Genomic DNA, 24,375 nt, shown 5'->3' with positions numbered 1-24,375 from the left:
GTGCGGACGGTCAGAGGGCAGGCCGACCCCAAGAACTAGCTACTGCCCAGACAGTTTTCAGGCTTCTGGAACAGATAGTCCCTCATCGGCGACTTTTCACAGTAACTTCACACCTGTGAGAATAAAAGGCTATTATTATCAATGTTACAACCTGCCTCGGTGCTCTGTCCGATGGGTGTGAGGGGTGGGCTGGTCTGCACTGGCCGAGGGGAGAGTGGAGGTTGGTGGTGGAAATAAGCAAACGTTGCGGTATGGGGGACATGGGCGGACCCTGTCGGTGGCCCATGCTCCTCCCACTCCTCCCCCCCCCCATCTCCCCCCACAAACTGTCCCCATGATTGCCATCCCAGGGATCTGTTGGGACTGTGTGATGGATTGGGCAGCTAGCATGCATGATCACCCAATGGACAGGAAGAGTACTGCCTGCTCTGCTGTTGCATGCAGCTGCATACCCTGGCAGGGCACCACCCACACCAGCCAGCACGGCCCACAGTTGCTCCTCTCCGGGTCCTACCTCCTCTCTCTCTCCTTCATCAGCCATAACGCTGGTTTCACAATTTTTAAAAGCACAAGTGAACCGCGCAGTTGGGAACCCGGCCCATCGGAGGCGGAGAATCGCAGAGGCCCTGGAGACTACCGAATCGGGCCCGCTAATGACATGCAAATGATCTCTACTGTACATGCGTTCTGGGATGCATTGATGGCGCTGTCGTGGTAATGGGGAATTGCGATTTGGCTTCAAATCGGCACCCGCTGCGTATTTGGATTCAGAACTGAATCTCCGCCCAATCACCTTTCCCGATTTCGATGTCAGCCAACGGAGAATCCCGCTTCATATCTTTTGTGAGGGCCACGAAGAATCCAGCACGGCTTTGTAGATTCAAACAGAAAGGAACTTTATTTACAAATATATATACTCAGCAGCATTAGTATCCCATTGCTTCTTAGTCGAGCCGATGCCACACTGGCCAGCTCTATTTATACTGATGCATGTGCTAATGATTTCCCTGCCCCCCTCATTGGGGGAGCTCGTACTCCACCTGAGTAGCTCATGCTGTGAGGTGCAGAAGAGGAATCTGTCTCTGTGCTCCTGCTGCCTCTGTCTCTAACCCTGCTCCCTGACCTGGTGTGTTATTCTGTATGCTGGCTGTCTTTTCTGGATTTTGAAGCCTGGACTATGGCAAGTAGGAACGGAGCTACGGCCGGTTGCATGGAGGGAAAGGGGAGCCTGTTGCTGCTGCCAGTTGCTTGCAGGGGAGAGAGAGGAGAGTGCTTGCCTGCAGTTGCCACACCTGGGACTCATACTTGTCACTGACTGCCTTTCTGCTTATCAACTTGGAGTGGAGCGAGGAGTGGATCTTGGTTGGCCTGTTGCCAGGCTATAAGTGGAGTGGAATGGACTCACTTTTGATGTTTTGGAGTGGATAGTGTCTGGAGACTGGGTGCTGTAGGGTGGTGGCCCAATTGACTATGTGTAGTTTGTACTGTTTTATTGTTGGGAGATTGTATGGTTATTATTGTATTTCTGTTGTGTATTGTTATTTTGGGCTTAGCGGCTGGGTGTTTGCCAGTTGTGGCCCTCCTGCTTCTGTGCCAGTGAGAGAGAGGGGTTCTCTCTCTCTTTCCTCAACCATATGCTACCTGTCCCTTTCTGGTGAACTAAGCTGCTTGTTGACGCCTTGTCACCGACGTGGGCTGTTGCTGTAGCCGGGGGAGGGTGGGAGAGGGGAGCGTGCGCTGGCTTGAGTGTTGACGGCTTGAGTGCTGACGGCTTGAGAACTGACGGCTTTAACTTGTATTTAATTATTTGTTGAGTTTCTTGCGTTGCTCTGTATTTGTTTTTGTAAAAGGAGATCCCTCTCTCACTCTCCTCTGCCATGCCCCGTATCGGTGTGTGCTTTTCCGGTGACCTGCGCTGCTCGTTTGGATGCCTTTCCACCGATGGGTGGCTGCCGCTAAGGCAGGCCATCAGTGTGTCCTTTTCTGGTAGTCAGCGCTGCTCATTTGGGTGCCTTACCACTGATTTGGGGCTACCATTGTGGAGGGCTGGGGTTGGGGGGGGTGGGCGGTGTTGGTGAGAGAAATGGCCGGATGCTCGCTTTGCAGCTGGTGGCTTGTTTAAAGGAACTGGTTTGGATTGAGCTGTGTCCCTTTCTTGGGAGTGGAGGGGTGATCTCTCTCTCTCTCCCACAGCATGCCCTACACGGTGCGTCCTTTCCCAGCGGTCTGTGCTGCTCGTTGGCCGCCTTTCTGCCGATGTGGGGCTACCGTTGGGGACAGGGGGTGTTCGTGTGTGTGCTGCCTTGAAGCTGGTGGTTTTTGTATCTTGTAAATGCTTTTGGCATATTACTGTTTTTCGTGACTACGTTGTTTTTGCATGTTGCTGACTCTTTTTTGTATTGTTGAGTTGTCAATAAAGTAAAATATATTATGGCATAGCTAATAGTCCCCAGTCAATGTCCATCAGCAAGATTGAGATCATTATGCACTTCCATGCAAAGTGCGGTCACTGTTAAAAAAAATATTTCCATGAAAAATTGCTGACAAGCATGAGTAAAATCTGAAATAATTTTCATACTGCAGCTAAAATAGTTTTAGTTGGTTGTAAATGTATTTGAATAAATTTTTATTAATCCATGTACAAAAGAGGCTAGATGTTAAAACAGTTTTTGACTCAGTGGAGTGAATCGAGAATTGTATCTAAGGTAGTTCGTAGTTAGTGGTGTATTAATTCAGTCCTTCATCTGGACTAAAAGCAACGAAAAATAATAAGGACGAGTGCAGCTACCAACGTCAAATCATCGATCACTTGGTCTACAGTTTTTCATCAACAAATTTTTTTAACTGTAGTATGTATATTATTGTTTATTTTTGCTCAGTTTATCAGTAACTATTCAAAAACCGTTTTATCGGTAGCTGGTCCCAGCATATCAATAAAAGCTGATCTTCATCTTCACTGGCAGTCATGATTCCTTTCGAAAATAAATATTCTCTCCATAAGTAAATGTGCTTTAAGTTCTTTTAGGTGATGTCAGTCTTGCTCCAAAATGAAATTAGTAACTTTCAAACAGATAAACATGTTGGCAAACTGAATTGCATTGAATGCCAGAATCACACAGCAGTGGAGCAGGCTCGTCATGGTGGAACTTTACAAATCATAGGTTCGGCCTTAGCTGGAATGTTGTGGAGAAACTTTGGCACTACACTTCAGAAAAGATGGCAAGGCCTTAGAAACAGCACACAAGGATGTTTGCAAGAATGTTACCAGTGACAAGGAATGCCAATTATGAGAAGATGCTGAAGTTTGTGGAATCTACTCCTTAAAGAGTTGACCAAGTTGAGATTTTTAAGATGATGAGAGGTTCTGATGGAGTTAATAGTGCAAAAAATATTTATCTAGCCCTTGGTGATTGGGTCAATAACAAGAGATCATTGATTAAAACCACTGGAAAATGTTGCAGAGGGTAGATGAGGAGGAATGTTTTTAATTCAGAGCTGGTGGAATCTCAAAGGCTCTGTCTGAAAAGATGGTGGAAGCTGCTTCCCTAAATAATTTTAAAAGGTACTTGAGGATGATGAAATTGCAGGATTTCTATGGGATGTGGGACTAAGCATAATTGTCTTTTCAAAGGTAGCCATGATGTGGAGATGCCGGCGTTGGACTGGGGTGAGCACAGTAAGAAGTCTTACAACACCAGGTTAAAGTCCAACAGGTTAGTTTCAAACACTAGCTTTCGGAGCACTGCTCCTTCCTCAGGTGAATGTTTCACCTGAGGAAGGAGCAGTGCTCCGAAAGCTAGTGTTTGAAACAAACATGTTGGACTTTAACCTGGTGTTGTAAGACTTCTTACTGTCTTTTCAAAGTTCCAGCATGGGCGCAATGTGCTGAATGGCCTCATTCAGTGTTTAAATTTTGATTGTTGGACTTCAATGCTCCACCGACCTCCACCCAAAGGTGCTGTGGGAGGTGGGGGGGTGGTATATAATAGGGTGAAATGTAAGGGACATTCTGTGTACCCGAACAGGCGCAGAACTGTGGCGACTCGGGGCTTTTCACAGTAACATCATTGCGTGTTAATGTAAGCCTACTTGTGACAATAAAGATTTTTTTTTAAAAATTATACCATTGTAGCTGCTGGATTTCACAATGGGAGCTGCTGGGCCTTGGTGTCTCACCGGCCAATGTGCAGGTTCAAATATGTGAGCAGCTCACCTTTGTTTGAACATGTGGCCGAGCCATGATAACTTTACCACCTACCATCCACTTAATAACATCAATCTCATGGAAATCCACCCTTTAATCTTCCCCTGAGGCACTAGTGCCTCACTGAAAAGCTAAAGGAATTGAATGCTCTACATGGTTGCCCTATAAAGCCAAATGGTGGCATGGTGATACAGTGGTTAGCGCTGATAACTCACATCACATGGGACCAAGGGGTTTCAATTACAGCCTTGGGTGACTGGCTGTGTGGTGTTTGGATGTTCACCTCGTGTCAGCGTGGGTTTCATCTGGGTGCTCCGGTTTCCTCCAAGATGTACAAATTAGGTGGATTGCCTACACTAATTGCCCCATGTTGTCCAGGGGTGCGCATGTTAGGTTGCGGAGTTATGGGGTAGGGTGGGGTAGTAGGCTTTCTGAAGGTCGGCGGTCGAATGGCCTCCTTTTGCTTTATGGGGATTCTATGACTTCTAGAAGCATTGTGCAGGGTGCCCCCTTCACCCAGGTACTAAATTTATATGTATACCAGGAATTACTGTAATTCACAGCAATAATAAAATGAATACTCACTGGATCATTTGCAACAAGTTTCTGGTTATTTGCAATGGCTGTTAGCCAGATGATTGTGATGATAGAGTTACAAACAAATGAGAAGAATAGATTTTTATGAAGCGTTATCCGCTGGCAACTTAAACTCCTATAAAAGAAAAAAATAATAAATTACTTTCCTAGATGATGAATAATACATTTCAAATAATGTTGTTCCATGAATGCTAGCATTAAAATTTAATTGTTCATATTGCACTCAGGCTAGCAGCAGCCTACTAATATATGAAAGCTCTGATGATTCTGTCCAAGTTTATTTTAACATCTAAAGGACTTATCTATACTTCTCAATTCTACGAAGAACACCACATCCTAACCTCTGAACGCATCTCCTGCATAGTGATTGCTCATGCTGAATCTATTGGTGAGCAGCCAATTTTATTGTATTCTACCCAGCCGTAAAGGTCACACCATGTATTCTGTCCATGAGCCTGTTCACTTACTGACATTTCCTCAATAACTCCTGCCTCTGGCCTAATCTCTCCCCAAAGTTGCCAAAACATATATCCATTCCTCTGTTACCCAACCCCGACTCCACCATCTATAAACAACAACTCATTTGAAACCCCACACTATGTCCTAGTCCACACAAAATGAAGATTTCCCTGTTACTCCTTTCATCAATCTTGATTAGTTCCTTGCCCATGCACTGAATTAAAAATCTGTGTCCTCATCTGTCACTGACCTTGGGCGGAACCTTACCAGAATTCGGTAAAGTGTCAGGCTCAGACTTAAAACTAGCGTGTAGCTCTCCAGTTGCACAGATCAGTTTCCTCTCCAAATATTGAACCTCTTGGAGACAAAAAAATAAGTGGGAGGGATTTATATTGTCACTCTGGTGGGGCGACGCCTGATAGAACAGGCAACAGGCTCCACAGAAATCTTTAAAGATGGCGGCCCGATCAGCACTGCTGCCAAACACCACTAACCCTCATCACGGAGTTATTGGGGGCTTTCCCCTCACCTCTGACAATCCGCACCAGAGTCCACCCCCTCATGAACATCGTGGAAGTATCACCGTCACTCTCCCACAAATAAATGTACCCCTCCTCTCATGAGACTTCCAATAGGGTCTGCCCCTAGTACTAGCCAACACAGATTGGCACAGCCAGGTTGGCATTACCAATCATGTTTCCCGATTCTCGCAGGACTTTCGGTCCATGTTGTCGATTTCACGCATGGCCAGTGCGGGCATGAAATCGCCCCCCCCTTGTCTCTTCCTATCCCAAAAATTATCTCTACCCTACGGTTTTATCCATGTGGCACTCTGTTAAACATGCATAAAACACTGTTTAAGGACTGGACCAAAATTAATGGTAAAAGAATTAAGTCAAGCCCCATCAGTTAACCTCACAACCTCTTGTTGAGGGTGAAGCTCGTTTATTGGTTGTAAGAAAGCCACCTTGGACCAGAGTGAAATGTCCGAGAATCACTATTTGCACTAATGGAGTTTGCAATACAGATCAGGGGCTGGATTCTCCGCAGCCCCGCACCAAAATAGCGTTTGGCGCGGGGGCGGAGAATCAACTTTCACGGCAAAATCGGCCTGGCACCGGTCCATCGATTCTCTGGGACCCGAGAATCGGCGTGTTCACGGAGTACTCCGCGCGGCCTGGGGGCCCTTTGCCAGAGGCCCACCCAGCGATCCTCCGCTCCCAACCAGCCGAGTTCCCGATGACGTGGTTCGAACTACCTATTGCCATTCGGGATCCTCAGTCCGCAGCTGCCCTGGTTGGTGGGGGGGCGGGGGGAACGGGCTCCGGGGGGGGGATGGAGCCTTATGGGCGGCCGGGTGACAGATTGGGGCGGTCGGATATTCCGGTGCTCAGCCGATCGGGGGGGGGGGGGGCGACATTTTCCAGCTGCCTCCGCGATCCAAGTCCGCCATGGCGCTCGGCGCGGCCGCTGGAGGCCACCGCCATACTCATGCGTGGACTCAAAACCGGAAGTGCGGGGGCCTGTATCCGCAGCTAAAGTTGCGTGAATCACTCTGGGTTCCTGCTAGCCCCCTGCAGTTAAGTGAATTGGCTGATCTTTTTTTGAGGAATCTCCGTAGTGAACGCCAGTGTTTTTACGCTGGCCTGGAGACATCGTCCCATTTTGGGAGAATTCAGCCTCAGAAATTTGTAGAAGCAAACATTTATCGTGCTGAGATAAAATGTTTCTTTCCTTCAATGCTGGGGCCCACAATAGGATCTAAGTCATCATCTGAAAACATCTTTTGTTTCAACTCAGCAGGCAACAGAAAAACAATCAGTTTCATAAGTCTGTCAGAATTTTACAAATGATTTTTTGCTTCGCTGCCTCTGAAAATCAAGTTTAAGGAAATGGTGTCCCCAGATAAATCTAAGATAAATAACATCATTGTTTTCAATGGGAGTGAATGGTGACTTCTGACCCTTAATTGAGATGTGATTATTGAAAAAAAATAAATGTGGGGCTTGGCCTGTCAGCATTTCCCATTCTTTTTAAATTAGTGACAAGTGCAGAGGTCCAGCACTTGTCAATGCCTATCCTTAATAATATGGATGTAAACTCAGCCAGATGTTTTATATTTTAACGTATATCCCCATTTCCTCTGCAGGACTAACTGGAATACTGGGCAGAACTTAAAGTTCCATCAGAGGTGGTTGGCAAGCGAGCAGGAAGCAAAAATTACCAATCCTATTGCCCATCCACCTGCCCAAATCCTATTTCCCATCCACCTGCCGAAATCCTATTGCCCATCCACCTGCCCAAATCCTATTGCCCATCCACCTGCCCAAAGCCTATTGCCTATCCACCTGCCCAAATCCTATTGCCCATCCACCTGCCCAAATCCTATTTCCCATCCACCTGCCCAAATCCTATTGCCCATCCACCTGCCCAAATCCTATTGCCCATCCACCTGCCCAAAGCCTATTGCCTATCCACCTGCCCAAATCCTATTGCCCATCCACCTGCCCAAATCCTATTGCCCATCCACCTGCCCAAATCCTATTGCCCATCCACCTGCCCAAATCCTATTGCCCATCCACCTGCCCAAATCCTATTGCCCAGCCACCTGCCCAAAGCCTATTGCCCATCCACCTGCCCAAATCCTATTGCCTATCCACCTGCCCAAATCCTATTGCCCATCCACCTGCCCAAATCCTATTGCCTACCCACCTGCCCAAATCCTATTGCCCATCCACCTGCCGAAATCCTATTGCCCATCCACCTGCCCAAATCCTATTGCCTATCCACCTGCCCAAATCCTATTGCCTATCCACCTGCCCAAATCCTATTGCCCATCCACCTGCCCAAATCCTATTGCCCATCCACCTGCCCAAATCCTATTGCCTATCCACCTGCCCAAATCCTATTGCCCATCCACCTGCCGAAATCCTATTGCCCATCCACCTACCTAAATCCTATTGCCCATCCACCTGCCCAAATCCTATTGCCCATCCACCTGCCCAAAGCCTATTGTCTATCCACCTGCCCAACGTAATTTTATGTTTGAAAGGGGAGGTGCATTGTGGCCTACCCACTTGTGGGTCAATTTAGGCCCTTAACTGGCCAATTAATGCCTGCTTTCAGGCTTCTTCCCACCCACCACAATATTTCCCAAAGCAGGTGGAGACCAGAGCTTGAGTATTGGTGGAAAATAGGTAAGTGCAGTGAAATCACACGCTTCAGTGACTGCAATGCACTTAGTGCAGTTACATCTCTTTGATGTGGTCAATGTTTACAACCTTAAGGTTTCACTACTTACATAGAACAGTACAGCACAGAACAGGCCCTTCGGCCCTCAATGTTGTGCCGAGCCATGATCACCCTACTCAAACCCACGTATCCACACTATACCCGTAACCCAACAACCCCCCCCCCCCTTAACCTTACTTTTATTAGGACACTACGGGCAATTTAGCATGGCCAATCCACCTAACCCGCACATCTTTGGACTGTGGGAGGAAACCGGAGCACCCGGAGGAAACCCACGCACACACGGGGAGGACGTGCAGACTCCACACAGACAGTGACCCAGCCGGGAATCGAACCTGGGACCCTGGAGCTGTGAAGCATTTATGCTGACCACCATGCTACCCTGCTGCCCCTAACCTACTTAGGCCACTGAAGTGTGAAAGGATATGAATGGATTAAAGCTGCTGCAAATGGTTTTCATGAGTTGTCAATCACAGACCACTACTGAAAGCTCTGCATAGCCTGCCCAGGAATGGACACGTGGAGCTGCAAGGTAATGCTTCCCACTGCCCTGTCTGGACTGCTCTCTAGCTTCCAGAGAGGGATCTATTTTCTGGGGTGGGGGGGGCGGAGTCTGTCTGTGCGTGGGGGGGGGGTCAGCGGATGGGTCTCTTTGGCACAGGATCCCTGTGGGAGGGTCCTCCTATTACAGGGGTCACTGGTGGGGGGGGGGGGGGGGGGGCAGGTCACCTTCATACTTGGGAGTGGGGAGGGGCACCCAGGCAATCCGGGGTTTGGGGGCTGCTGTGCGATGTAGTTAGTGGAGGGGTTGGGGCTAATGTGTGGTGTGGGAGGGGTGGCTGAGGGGGTTGAGCTTCGGATGGTATCTACCATCGCGGTCCTCACAATGAACAAGGGAAAAACGGGTACCCTCTTGACCCACCTTAGGTCCACCAAGCGAGGACCACGATTGTAGAGACGACAAGTGAGCCTAACCCACGTAATTCCCAGCAGCAGGGACCAGAGAATCATGGGAGGGTGGATCTAAATAGATGCAAATTGTCATTTATTTATTTATTAATATGCGCCAGCTGGCGTGCAGCGTGGAACTCGTTCACACCGCCAACGGAGGCTTGGACCATGGGAGCCGACCCTGACTTTGTCCCAGAGCCTATTCTTCAGCCCATCAGGGAACACATTCCGGGCGTCCCGGGGATGGAGAGTCCCATCTATTGGTTACAAAAAGACTAAGAAATGAGTGAAAACTTTACCCTGCCCACCTTCAGTGGTGGAGGTAATAATTGTACAATACTTACTTGAAATAAAAGAATATGCCAAGAGAAATCAGCAATGAAGCCACTGACAATCCGTGTCCGATCACAGCCAAGTACAATAAGTTCAATGCTGTCTGTTTTAGGGAGAAAACAGGAATTTGAAATTATTGTTTATTAATTAGGTCGAAGATCAGCAGATAGGTATTTTGTTGTAGCATTGTTAATAACTTGCAGCCAGAAATTATACCTTCAGTTTTTCCTTTGTATATGCATTACACTGAGTGTAATTTGTCCATGTCCTGTCACTCACTGGATGTCGAAACCATTTCCCATTTTCATTGCAAATCTTTATAGCTTTTTCTATTTGTGAAAGAAACAGAATAAATACCCTTCAATAAAGTAAGAAAGGTCATTCCAAAACCTTTCGCAGGATTACATTGAACATAAAAATAATTTAACCAGGGTGAAGAGTTGGGATCTAATCTTCATAAGGCCTGTTTACAGCCAAAATGAGGATGTTCAGTTTGCTAAAATTAATCTATACCTTGGAAAAAGAGGTTACATCTACCCAGATGCAGGATATTCCCGCCCCACTTCTATTAATCATTCAACAATGGCCAGAAGTCACAATGTCTTTGCAATGTTCAAGGGCCTATTCACAAAAAGTGAAAATGAACAGATCATAATCTAAACGGCTATGATTCTCCCAATTTTCACCTAATAATGAATAATGTTGTAATATTTGCATTCTTTAGCACCTTCTCACGTTTAAGCACATTAAAACATTTCACTACATTATCTATATTTAAATGTAGGAACTGTTGCTTAATTGGAAACTGGTGTTATAAACATATTTAAAGAACTGAGTTTATGTGTATTGATTTTAAAAGTGATTCCAATTAACAGTTCCACTCAACTGTTCCACTCTCTAAAAGAGCATTTCATTCTACATTTAAAAGCAGGAGCCCAAAAGGTGAATTTCCAATCAGAATGATTTGTTGGCAACTGAAATTTACTGTGAACAGATGGGGCATCAATAACACAGTACAATTATGATGTGGAGATGCTGGCGTTGGACTGGGGTGAGCACAGTAAGAAGTCTTACAACACCAGGTTAATGTCCAATAGGTTTGTTTCAAATACGAGCTTTCGGAGCACTGCTCCTTCCTCAGGTGAATGTTTCACCTGAGGAAGGGGCAGTGCTCCGAAAGCTCGTGTTTGAAACAAACCTGTTGGACTTTAATCTGGTGTTGTAAGACTTCTTACAGTACAATTATAACCAAGGAGAACACAAGTATAAGGAAACTAACATTATTCCTGTACAAATTATTTTCAAACCCAAATTATGCACATACATAATCAGGGCTAGTATAATCAGGTTTGTTCAATTTCATGCAAGTTTGCCTGCCCTGGACTACTACAAGTTCATCTTATGTTACCTGATAATTCTGAGTTGCATTACTTTCTCTTTTAGGATCGATCAAATGTTCGTAGTTCGAATTGAAATCAATAGGTTTAGATTACAGGCTTGTTAAACGCAGCGGTAATTCAACCTTGACTTTCAATTGTTATCACGTTACATTTTCTGCCACAGTGCAGAATGTTCAGCCTTTTACAACTTTTAAAAGAACTGTGTAATAATCAAGGTGAGGTCCAACAATGCCTATGATCAGCAAGGTGGGTTTAAATAAAAGAGCCATGATCAATTGTAGGATTTTCTTCCTTTCGATAAGTCTTTGAGAATCTAACACTGAAAATATGCGAAACTCAACAAAAAAACAGGCATCAGAATTATTTAGTTAACTAGAATTTGATATTAATCATACATTCAAACTGAATTTATAACTATACTGAAGGAAAGAGTGACCAGTATTGAATGCAAAGAGCTAGGAGTTACTTTGATGCAAATGATAGACAATGGCCAGCAATTTCCAGCCCTTCCCACTCATGGGATCTTCCTGTCCTGCTGAAGGCGACCCATTCCCCTGCATGGCAGGGCAGGCAAACCATGCAAAAGGCCAGAAGATCCCACCAACAGTCAATGGTGAGCTGGCTCCGTTGAGGAAAACAACACCACAGGGGAACTGGAACATTCCAGCCATTATTTCCTTCTTCCCATATTCTTGTTCATTTCCTAATAGTGGTATTAAAGTAACTTGCATGGCACGCATCCATCTGGGGTGATTGTTTTCCTGTGCTCATTGGTGCTGCAACGTCCCCCACTATGGTAAGGTAAGGTGAAGTCGCTATCGTCCCAGATGACCATAGGCTGCTTTCCCCTTTGAGGGGGAAGCTGACTGGTGGTGATTTAACCTGAGGGTTACCTCAGGTAAGGGGCAAAGTTGGGAAGGCGGGCCTTCATGATTAACCTCACCTGGTGGGGCGTCCCGGTGGTGCAGTGGTTAGCGCTGCTGCCTCACGCCGCTGAGGAACCAAGTTCAATTCCAGATCTAGGTCACAGACTATGTGAAGTTTGCACATTCTCTCCATGCCTGTGTGGGTCCACAGCCCAAACATGTGCAGGGTAGGTGGATTGCCCATGCTAAATTGCTCCTTAATTGGGAAAAAAAAATAACCTCAGCTGGTACAAGAATTGAATCTGTGCTGCTGGCCTTGCTCTACATTACAAACCAGCTGTTTGGCTAACTGAGCTAAACCAACCCACTCTATGGGCAGGATGGCTTATTAGCACTGATATAAAAGTTAAGCCAGTGTGGAGCTGAATAGAAAGGAACGAGGACCCCGTGAGGTGTACCAGGCCTCGTATAGGTAATGATGTTTGCTGAATAAAAAAACTTAAGGGGCGGAATTCTCCTCCCCCCCGAGATTCGGCGGGGGCGGGAATCTTGCTGCGCCGGTCGGCGGGCCCCCCGCAGCGATTCTCCAGCCCGCAATGGGCCAAAGTCCCACCGCTGACAGGCCTCTCCCGCCGGCATGGTTTAAACCACCTACCTGACTGGCGGGATTGGTGGCGCGGGCGGGGCTCTGGGGTCCTGGGGGGGGGCGCGGGGCGATCTGACCCCAGGGGGTGACCCCATGGTGACCTGGCCCGCGATCGGGGCCCACCGATCAGCGGGCGGGCCTGTGCCGTGGGGGCACTCTTTTTCTTCCGCCTCCGCCATGGCCTTCACCATGGCGGAGGCGGAAGAGACCCCCTCCCCTGCGCATGCGGCAGTATGTCGTCAGCAGCCGCTGACGCTCCGGCGTATGCACAGACTTACATCGGCCGGCGAAGTTCTTTTGGCCCCAGCTGGCATGGTGCCAAAGGCCGTTCACGCCAGCCGGCGGAGTGGGAACCACTCCAGTGTGGGACTAGCCCCTCAATGTGAGGGCTTGGCCCCTAAAGGTGCGGAGAATTCCACACCTTTGGGGCGGCCCGGCGCCGGAGTGGTTCATGCCACTCCGACACGACGCGACCCCCCGCCCGCCAGGTAGGGGAGAATCCCGGCCAAGAAACTCATCGGACTCCCCTTGCTTTAATAAAGTGGTAACGAGGTTTCTGTTGGCATGTATCCTGTTTGGCTGAGTCACATTCCCCCAAATCTATTTTGAATGGACTACGGTACGGAGTTCCTTGATGCAGTGCTTTTTCAAAGCCTATACAGACATGTGTGCTGGGCTGACGTTTTTCTGCCAGCTTGTGGAGCGAGTATGCCTGGAGAGGTCCAGGGCCTGATGGTACCGGATGCTGTATCGTCTGATTGACCTCCGCAGAGGGTCGCACAATGTTCCTGTCCATTTCAGTTTCCATCTGCCATCGTTTCACAATGTGACTTGCTGCGGCAGAATGGTCCACTGGGGAGTCCGTCCTCGAGTTTGATGCCACCCTGTTGGAACTTCATTTGGGTTGTGGGAGCGGCGTTGTGTTGCCTAGACTGTTGAGTGACCGGTTGGTCAGAGAGTTGTGCTAAAGTGATTCAACTGAAAGTGGACGGTGCCTGGGGCTGGTAGTTGATGACAAGTAACACTTATGGGTTGTACTCTGCGGACTCAGTGAGGTGTGCGGGTGTGTACGATGGTGAACCCCCGTTGCCGTTGCATTGGCTGGGCATTTCGTACGGAAATGCTGGTCCTGTGATGGAGTGCAAGGGACCCTGCTGTTTATTTTAAACTGTGGTATTATGTTACATGTACAGGAAAAACTTCAGGGCGACAGCTCCCCTTGCGTTTCAGAAAGTGCTGTTCCCTTCGCCTGAGATGTGGCGATCATCTGGTGAGCCCTCCCCCTCAAAGGTGAAAGCAGCCTATGATCATCTTGATGAGGCACGATCAATTGAACAAAGATGATAGTTGAATCCAACTGAGGCTTTATTGCTATAAGATGTGTGGCCTCCCACAGCAGCTGGCGAAATGGCTGCTAGCTGGAGGACACGCATATTTATACGACAGGCAGAGACTACCGGCGAACCTGTAGTACAAGTCCTACCGTACATCACCTAATACAGGTGCAACAGTGGCTTACCACACTGGACTATGGCGACTTTACCTTTATCTGACCTAATCAACCAAGGTGAAGCAATTTCAGAATAAGACGTCAGCCATTTGGGATTGCGACAAAAATAATCTTTCCAGTTAAAAGGACTGTGAATCAATGGAATTTTTCAACTCCAGAGGACTCTGAATGCCCAGTCATCACATTTATATAATAAATAAGTTAATTGAAGTTTGGCTACAATGTAACTCAATGGATAATGGGGTTAGTTGGCAAATGGAGTTAAGTTTGAAGGACAACCATCATCTTATTGAATGAAATAATAGGTCTGAATGGCTAATCCTGCTCCTATTTATCTTTTAGGAGTATGAATTGGAATTGTATTGAGAATTCATAAATGTTACCTTACGTAATATTATTAGAATACACTCGCCCCATGACAATAAGGTGGCAACGCACCAGCTTTACAGTCATGGGTTCAACTTCAGTCATTGCTACGATAACTATGAATCTAGGTATTCAGAACAACATTTGTCAGCAAATAACTATGACTGAAACGTTCAGGAAATTGGATCACTTCCTCTGGTGCACGCTTCTTTGCTCCTCTAGTTTCAATGTATCGTGCAAACTACATCGTCGCTGACCTCAGTGGTATGACCTTGGATATAAGTACATGTAAACCATTCAGGTCCACCTTAGAGGTATTTAAAAACAGGAAAATGCATCTAATTTCAGATAATTTAGGTGAAATAAGGGTGAAGAATAACAACTTGCATTTCTATCAATATGTTCAACATAGTAAAGAGACCTTAAGGCACTTCACAGGAACATCTTCACCAAACAAAATATGGCACCAGGTCATATAAAAGTGTTAGAACAGCTGACGAAAAGCTTGATAATAGGGGTCAAATATAATGTTCTAACATATGCATTTAAGTGATAGTAGCTTGCCATCATGAGAGGGAAAGTATGATGTGATCTAGCCTCAGTTTCACTTTGGCCTGTGAGCAGGGCACAGCAGACAAAGCCCTGCTGCTGATTTCTTCAAGCTTTCTATCCATGTGTAAATGTTTTCATGTGTCTTGTCTTAATAAATGAGTCCACAATGCGTTTACACCATCCCTATGAGTGATTGGTGCATTTACACATCCTAAAAACATGACAACTGGAATGACTTAAAGGAGGAAAATGAGGTAGAAAGCCAGAGAGATTTAGGGAGGGAATTCCTGAGTTGAGGGCCCGAGGCTACTGAAGAAGTAAAGGAGAATAATGAAAATTGGATTTGTGCAAGAGGCTAGAATTGGAGGAGTGCTAAGATCACAGAGGACTGTGGGCTGGAGCAGAGTTTAGCAACTGGGAATGGGCAAGAACTCAGAGTGCTAACATTCAGCACCCGCACAGCTCTAAAAGATATTTTCTCACCAAAGAGTTCAATTTGATTGCACAGTATTTGAATGTTCACTTGTAACAGAGAGAAACATTTACTCAAATTAGTTGTGCTATGGCCAGGTGTGTTACGATTTTGACAAAGTTCTCTCCAAGTAGCAGAGACCTGGGGCGGGATTCTCCGACCCACCCGCCAGGTCGGAGAAACGCTGGGGGCGGGTGCGTGAATCCCACCCCCACGGGCCACCGAGATTTGTCGGGGGCGGGAATCGCGCCGCGCCAGTCGCCGGCCGCTCATAGTGGTTCACCCCACTCCGTCCCGCCAGGACTCCCCGTCCCGCCGGGTGCGGGAGGATCCCGCCCCACAATGCTAGCAATGTGAGTTGGGGAACTATAAAACTTATAGATTGAGTGTTGTTTGCTGAATTTGCAAACTAGGGGCAGGATTCTCCCGTACCTGGCAGGACGGAGTAGCCTGAATCCTCCGCACCTTCAGGGGCTAGGCTGGCGCCGGAGAGGTTCGCGCCCCGCCGGCCAGCGTGGAAGGCCTTTGGCGCCACGCAAGCTGGGGCCGAAGGGACTACGCCGGCCGGCGCGGGTCCGCGCATGCGCGGGAGCGTCAGCGGCTGCTGATGTCATCCCCGCGCATGCGCGGGGAGGGTTCACCTACGCGCGGCCATCGCGGAGGCTGACACAGCCGACGCGTACGAAAAGAGTGCTCCCATGGCACAGGCCCGCCCACGGATCGGTGGGCCCCGATCGCGGGCCAGGCCACCGTGTGGGCACTCCCCGAGGCCAGATCGCCCCGTGCCCTCCCCAGGACTCCGGAGGCCGCCCGCGCGGCCAGGTCCCGCCGGTAAGGGACCTAGTCTAATCTACGTCGGCAGGACTGGCAAAGAACCAGCGGGACTTCGGCCCATCGCGGGTCGGAGAATCGACGGGGAGGCTGCTGCGAGCGGCCGCCGACCGCCGCGGCATGATTCCCGCCCCTGCCGAATCTCCGGTGCCTGAGAATTTGGCGGCTGGCGGGGACGGAATTCACTCCGCGCCCCACCCCCCCCCCCCCCCCCCCGGCGATTCTCCGACCTAGCGGGGGGCGGAGAATCCGTACAATTAAAGACTTAAACAGAAACTAGAAACTATTAAACATTAAAGGGAATCAACAAAAGGAATTAAAGCTTCAGAGAAGACCATAATGCAACAACCCAGCAGTTGACAGAAAACCTTAAAGGAAAATTGTAAAAAATTACAAAATGAAGTTAAGAAGGAGAACTTATGGAGATAACGGGGAACAAGCTGAACTCCATGAAGAGCAACTGGAAAATAAGAACAAATCCAGTGATAAATTGAATCAGGAGAATAGAGCTTTAAGAGGGAAGCTTGGCAATGAGAAATTAACTGAAAAGGTAAAAACATTGAAGCAGAATCAGCAATACAGACAGAGAAAGAAACTAAGATTACGTGCCAGAACAAGATTGTTGAAATTGACATGCTGGAAAGACAAGAAACCTTATTACACGACCTAAGTACCAGAAACAGTGTTCTATGACCATTCCTTCACATGTGATCAATCAAGATTATGAAAGAACTGTCAAGACATCAGACACTGTTATATTCTGATGGTATGTGCCTGCATGCATTATAATTAGGGGCTACTTTAGCACACTGGGCTAAATCGCTGGCTTTAAAGCAGACCAAAGCAGGCCAGCAGTACGGTTCAATTCCCGTACCAGCCTCCCCGAACAGGTGCCGGAATGTGGTGACTAGGGGCTTTTCACAGTAACTTCATTGAAGCCTACTTGTGACAATAAGCGATTTACATTTTCATTTTATTTCATAATGTAAAGTGCAACTGGAGTGATGTATGTAGTCACATGGTCAGAGAACAGTCCAAGACAGAAGTCAGTAAGCAGCAAGCCTGCATGGAAGAGCTCCATGCAAGAACATATTTGAGACTGTTTTTGTTTAAATATACAAGCCTCAAGATCACATCAATGAGCCATCACTCTACAACACTAAATAAAACATATTAAGTACAAAATTTGACATGGTGTCATCATATGAAACTTCAGTAGTGGATCAAGTTCAATCTCCGGAATTATTGTCTCTGAGACCGGACCTCTGTTGTACCAAGGAGACATGGAGGGACAGATCATTCATAAGCATGTGGATCACTTGAGGAGTAGTGAGATATTCCAGCGGTCAGTATTGCCATCAAGAACTATTTCAAACCTGTAAGCACTGAAGTACCTGATTGACCTGATGAAACAACTGCAGCGGGATTCTCCGAATCCCCGCGATGGCCCGACGCCGGCGTAAAAGCGGCGCAAACCACTCGGCATTGGGCCAACCGGAAGTTGCGAAATCCTCCGCACTTCCGAGGGCTAGGCCGGTGCCAGAGGGGTTGGCCCCGCGCCAACCGGCGCGAGTTAGCGCCTGCACAGAACCGCAGGCATGGTTCCGCACATGAACAGATTGGCCGACGTATTCTAGCGCATGTGCAGGGCAGTGTTTTCTCTGCGCCGGCCATGGTGGAGCCCTACAGAGGCCGGCGTGGAAGGAAGGAGTGCCCCCATGGCCCAGACCCGCCCGCAGATCGGTGGGCCCCGATCACAGGCCAGGCCATTGTGGGGGTCCCCCTGGGGCCGTATCCCCCCTGCCCCTCCCGGAGGACCGTACCAGCTAGCCTACCAGCCAGGTCCCGCCGTGTGGGACCATATTCAATCCACGCCAGTGGGACTGGGCAGAAACCGATGGCCGCTCGGCCATCGGGGCCCGGAGAATATCCGGGGGGGGCTGCTGCCAACGGCCCCCGACCAATATGGCGTGATCTCCGCCCGAAAACCGGCGCCAGAGAATACAGCAGCCACGTTGCAGCAGCGGGGCGGGATTCACGCCGCCCCCCCCGGGATTCTCCGACCCGGCCGGGGGGGGGGGGGGGGGGGGGGGGTGGAGAATCCTGCCCATGATGTCTTCCATCAATTTGTCAATTCAAAATGGATCCACCTGGATTGCTAAACATGATTTGGTCCTTTCCATGAACCACTCAGTGATATGAAAATATTTAAATCAGAGCAAATACGTCGTGGCATCAAATTTCCGACATCTGTGTTTGTCATGCATGTAAGGATGAGTTAGAAAGAGAAATATAAGATGCACTATTGCTGATATCAACAAAGTAGACGTGAGGAGTCTTTGAACCGGAAGATTGCTTAATGTTTGAGTTAGAATTACTGCAGCTGGTAATGACATGGCAATATTGCCCATACCTGATGGATCAAAGTCTTGGAAATAGTCTGGGCAATGCTGGACAGCCACTGTCCCTGGAGGAGTATCTTCCCAGCACAGCCACCCATCCCAGGTCCTGTCACAGGCAGCACTTGTATCTGATGGAAAATCAAGAATGTTTAAAATGCTATAAAAAATACTAGAGCATGTTTGTAATGCATTGAGATCATTTGCTGTTACATTTCTCCAAATGTAGTATTGTGGCAAGTATAATTCCATTCCCGCACTTATGACTATAAGTCTGGTAAAACTTTGCTGGTTTACAGAGAATCAGAATTTACAGGAATATGTCATTCCCGCAGTCTGTGTTGATGTTTCTGTGCAGCATGAGCCTCGGGTGACTGTTTGAGATTGCACATCTTCCTAGTGTTTGCGTGGGTTTCCTCCAGGTGTTCCGATTTCCTCCCATAGTCCAAAGATGTGCAGGTTAGGTTGATTGGCAATGCTAAATTGTCCTTAGTATCCAAACGTTTAGGTGGGGTTACTGGGTTATGGGGGTCGGGTGGAGATGTGGGCTTAAGTAGGGTGCCCTTTCCAAGGGCTGGTGCAGCCTCGATGGGCCGAGTGGCCTCCTTCTGCACTGTAAATTCTATGATTCTATGATAACACTAAGTAAAGACAATGGATACAATATTACCTAACCAATAAAAGGACAAATATTTTAATGAGTTCATTGGAATAATTATAAATGGCACTTGTCCTTTAAAACAAAACTTTTTTCTGAGTTCTGATGGAGAGTTCATAGCCACAACAAGAGCACATCTTTTCTCTTTACATCTGCTGATTGACCTATTCTGCATTTCCAGCAATTTCTGCTGATATTTCTGGATTCTGGCATTTGCAGTTTTTTCTCCCTATTTGAGAACTCAGGAGCAGAGGAAGGTTGCTCAGCTTGCTCCATTATGGAGTCAGATCTTAGTTGATCAACTCCATTTAGCTTCTTTAACTTCGGAGCTAACAAGTGGCTCCAATTTTCGGGGTCAGAGTGGAAGAATTCCACATTTACATGATCTATCTTCTTGTTTATTTTGGGATTTCCAAATAAGATGATGCAATCTGGCTCAGCAGAAGATGACATTTTGGAGATTGTAATTCTTATTTTTGTTTACAACTGAAAAGTAAAATCAATGTTGTGGCGGAATTTTGATGTTTAAAAATGAATGAGCTTTTTTAAAAAATGATTTGTTGTTGGGATTTGCTACTTGGTAGTCAGGCATTTACTGCCCATCACTCACCATCCTTAAGATATTGGTGGTGAAGGTCTCCTTGAACACCTGCTGTAGTTGTGGCAAAGATTACCCATGCTGCTGTTAGGCAGGGCATTCCAAGGCGGTGAAGTAACAGCAAGGCAAGGATGGTGTGTGTGTGGAGTAGGAGCGGTCGGTGTCACCAGAAGTAAGAGTGGAAACCATGTTTCCATGGGTATACACTTAAGAAGTCTTACAACACCAGGTTAAAGTTTAACAGGTTTGTTTGGAGTCACTAGCTTTCGGAGCGCAGCTCCTTCCTCAGGTGAGTCACCTGATGAAGGAGCTGTGCTCTGAAAGCTAGTGACTCCAAACAAAACTGTTTGACTTTAACCTGGTGCTGTAAGACTTCTTACTGTGCCCACCCCACTCCAATGCCGGCATCTCCACATCATGGGTAAACGTGATCTCTGACACAATTTGGTTGAATTCACATCAGTGAAAGGGAAACAGCTCCCAGGAAGTTCTCAGCTAGAGTCCTTAGATTGCAATAACACTGCCAAAGTGCCAAATATCCTCACAACTCCACTCTGATTTCTGTCAAAACAGATTTGGCATTTGCGCCAACAATCTGATGAGGCGGGGGTGGGGTGGGGCACCCTGCACCCTTGAATCCACCACTGCGCAGCATCCTTTCGCACTCGCACACTTTCTGCAGCTTTTGAAAGTGACAGTAACCAGAACTGAGAGATACATGGAAAGGAAGCATTGCTATATAAGAATTTCCAGTTTGAAACCAATAGCTTTGCTGTACTGTCGACTTCTCAGTCAGTCTCTAATCAGGGAAATCAGAGGTCTGTGGGAGCATGGGCAGTGCTCCATTCAATGGCATCCTCATGCCAGTTTTAATGACTCCTTACTAAAAATAAAAATGAAGGTTAAAAGGTTCCCCATCTGCCAATGATAACTGTACAGCCGCTGCTGCAAAGCCTAAACTATGTGAGACTACCTCCCTAATCTGGCCTCACACCTGTTCCCGAGATCTGACTTGGGCAGCTCCACTTAGGCGTTACATAACATAGCTGAAAGCACGTCATATTGATGCTGATTGCTTAGTAGGAATGACTTATATTAATATTTCCTCTTCAACCATGCCTCACCCTGTAACTGTCAAAAACAATGCCAACTGATTGCTTTAAATTGCAGTCACGTGCCTTTAATTTGTTACCAAAAAATGGACTGTTTTGCCGCCAATGTAAAAGCAAATAGTGTCAATTGAGCAATGGGTTCGTTAGACTGTACTGCTGGCAATGAAACAGAACCTTGACTAGAAATGCAATCGCTGACACATGAGCATTGTATGTAAAACAGTCACTTTTACTTTACCATTTACTTTGAGCATGGGAGCCTGCATAATCTTTTGGTAACACTCATATTGTGCAGTCATTATCTTTTGCCTGGTGAAGCCAAGTCCATGGTACAGTTCCACTGGTGAACTCTCTGTACTGTTCTCAGTGTCGGCTGCTGAAAACTGCTGCAAAACAAACATATTGACATAAATGTGTACAGATAGTGGAGGTGAGATGAAAGTAAATTGTACTCCCATCAAGCTTTCATGCATCTCTTTGCCAGCAACATTTATATTATGCTCGATCATTTACATTGTTTTAAGAAGCATTTCCATAAGTGCCAGGAAATGAGCTTATTGATTCCAGACACCAGACTGTCGCCCGTATCACCACCTCCTTCACCTCCCCAACTGTGCCAAATTCCTCCCAGGAGTCAGTATTGTTGTAATTTACAGGTTACTGTGCAAACCTGAGGAAATTTAACATGTCATATCATTACTTCAGATATGCAGCATCCACTGACTCAAACATGACCACTCAAACTGAATTACTGGCTGGCCTTTCGTGAAGCGGGGTATGTGTGAAGCTAAACATTTATTAGAACAAAGGTGCTGATATTTGCAGACAGATTAAGCAATGCTCACGATGGAGGTGAAAGGGTTCTTTTCATGTTATCAAAATAAAACAGGCACAGAAACAGTGTCCGCCACCAATGCAAGCAATGTTCACCATCCTTAAAATTCATGCAAACCTGCCATATCTCTCTCTTTAAAAAAAAGAACACTAGCTATATTCAAAAGTTGCGCAGCACAGTAGAATTAATGAAGCTCAAATGAGAAAGGCCAAAATAGGTTTCAATATATTTGCAAAGTTGCAAAGGCCCTACCTTTGAAAAGGCAAGAAAGAACAAAAAGTGAAACATCCGATTCCCTTGCATCGAAAACATTGTCCAGAATAGTTCACTATTGAATATGACAGCCTGTAGAAGTGATAGAAAAAAATAGCCTGAGTGACAAACAGCAACTGGAACACATTAAAATAACACTCATCTCAGAATAGGATTGTACACTTTTCCTGTTTGATATCACATATCATAAAGATTCTACATTTTCCTGTTTAATATCATATAACATACGGATTCTGCATGGTGCCTGTTTAATATCATATATCACAGGAATACTACATTGTTCCTGCATAATATCATGATGCCCATGCAAGTACCATGAGCTACAGTGTGCAGTTTAAACTTTGAAAGTACCTAAATAACTAAATCTCTTTCAAATTTCGGTAACTTTAAGCGTGTTGCCACTTGTCTATTTAAGGTTCCATTTTTACTAATGTGATAGTATAAATGTGACAGTATAACTCAATATTCAGCCCCAATCTGACTCCAGACAGGAACAGATCTCACACCACCCGGTTTTGACACTTGATGGAGTGTATAATTGCCCGCAGACTGAGTCAATCTGATTTAAAGTTACACCCTTGGATCCCTTGGTATTTTTAATACTCATTCATAATTTTTGAAAATTCAAGCATTCACATCTGCAGTCCCAAAATTTTAAAATTGTACAGTCCAACATGTAAGGATCCAACAGGGAAAGCTGTATCAACACTTTACGACTAACAGGAACCTGGACACAATTATTGTTCTTGAGTTTGTATAAATACACTCATAGTGAATCATAATACAGCAGCAAGGCATGCATACATTCTCATGGTAGATTACTGTTAAATATAGCTATTTTGGATATAACTTTTCTTGGTAGCTTGGGAAGTATGCAGAATAAAACAGATTCAATCTGTGTTGTCAATATGGTAATCTAATTGTGGTTGTCCCCTGTTGACATATATATCTGTTTTGTATTTGTGAAGCTGAATCCCAAATACTCACAAACGTTAACTTAATGTACACATATTCTTTTAAGACCAAGCTTGTAATGTATACACCAGTTTGCCAGTCTCTTTGTTCCTTAGCAGCAAAAAAGCAAACATCAATTTAAGTTACATGCTGAATGCATACACACATGCCGGCTGCTTGCCAAAAAACATTTACATATCTAAAGAAGAACATTTGAAGCATTTATAGCTGCATGTGCTTATTTTACACAGGTTCCCAAAATTGACATTATTTTTAAAAATATCTTGCAAAAGACAGCATGTATTTTTTATCAGAGCTACCATCATAAACATACTTTATAATGTGCGACCGATGCACCAAGAGCCAATCCTCTTCCCAAGCAAGTCTGCTGCAAAGAAAATGATGCTCTTCATAAGACTTCTTAAGGAACTACCTAGTGTTTCTCTGCTTTGTTGCATTTGTAGCATGCCTGCCTCTGAATTAGAAGTTTTTGGGTTCAACCTCTTTCTCTCCCTCCATTCCAGGACCTGAGCACATACCCAGTGCAGTGCTGAGGAAGAAGCACTGCATTGTTGACTATAGGATATTTTGAAGAAGTTCTTCCTTTACGACCATGCATATATTGCGATTCTGATTTTTGTTTTAAGTGTGCCGCTGCCATGAATTTGGGCACGCTGTTCAAACTCTATTGACCCGACTATAAGCCGCAAGAAGCATAATGGAGAGTTTCCAATACATTTCCATTCAGTGGCTTGAAATCTAGTCTGAATTTCAGTTCCTTGTCAGATGTGAGGATTGGCTCTTGTTTGCAATGTTATTCCGACTAGGGTAAATTTCCATGAACCCATGCTCCCACGAGGGATGCCATTCTCCAAGGAATGCTGGGTCAGAGATAGGGAAATTATACTGCAGCCTTTATTCTTGGATGGCCGCTCCCAGTTCCTCCAGTAATCGTGAGCATGAAATTCACTCCAATCAAATATCCCATTTTAGAAAAAGAACAATCAGATTTCACACTTACTGCTACTTCATTTGATACAAAAAGCAACAATCATTGATAAAACACCTTTAACTACTGTAAAACATTCCAACGTTGCTAACTTACAA

General features: G+C 46.2%; 1 protein-coding gene across 2 annotated transcripts in view; it reads right to left on the bottom strand.

Annotated features, from left to right (window-relative positions):
- LOC119961827 (calcitonin gene-related peptide type 1 receptor-like) overlaps positions 1-24,375 on the bottom strand; it is a 110,325-nt gene that overhangs the window by 16,696 nt on the left and 69,254 nt on the right. The window contains exons 2-7 of one of the 2 annotated variants that reach the window (XM_038789207.1): positions 22,294-22,386; positions 21,445-21,589; positions 18,853-18,969; positions 10,013-10,125; positions 9,808-9,899; positions 4,790-4,916 (exon numbers count right to left, since the gene is read on the bottom strand). In XM_038789207.1, coding sequence (XP_038645135.1) covers positions 4,790-4,916; positions 9,808-9,899; positions 10,013-10,125; positions 18,853-18,969; positions 21,445-21,589; positions 22,294-22,353 — 654 coding nt within the window. In that variant the 5' untranslated portion in view covers positions 22,354-22,386. Of the gene's footprint in view, positions 1-4,789; positions 4,917-9,807; positions 9,900-10,012; positions 10,126-18,852; positions 18,970-21,444; positions 21,593-22,293; positions 22,387-24,375 lie in introns of both variants that reach the window. The other variant, XM_038789206.1, reaches the window with a different exon arrangement.

The sequence above is a fragment of the Scyliorhinus canicula genome, chromosome 2 (genome assembly GCF_902713615.1).
Source record: "Scyliorhinus canicula chromosome 2, sScyCan1.1, whole genome shotgun sequence".
NCBI lineage: Eukaryota > Metazoa > Chordata > Chondrichthyes > Carcharhiniformes > Scyliorhinidae > Scyliorhinus > Scyliorhinus canicula.
Note: the sequence above shows the minus strand (reverse complement) of the source record. Positions and strands in the feature narration are given on the sequence as shown.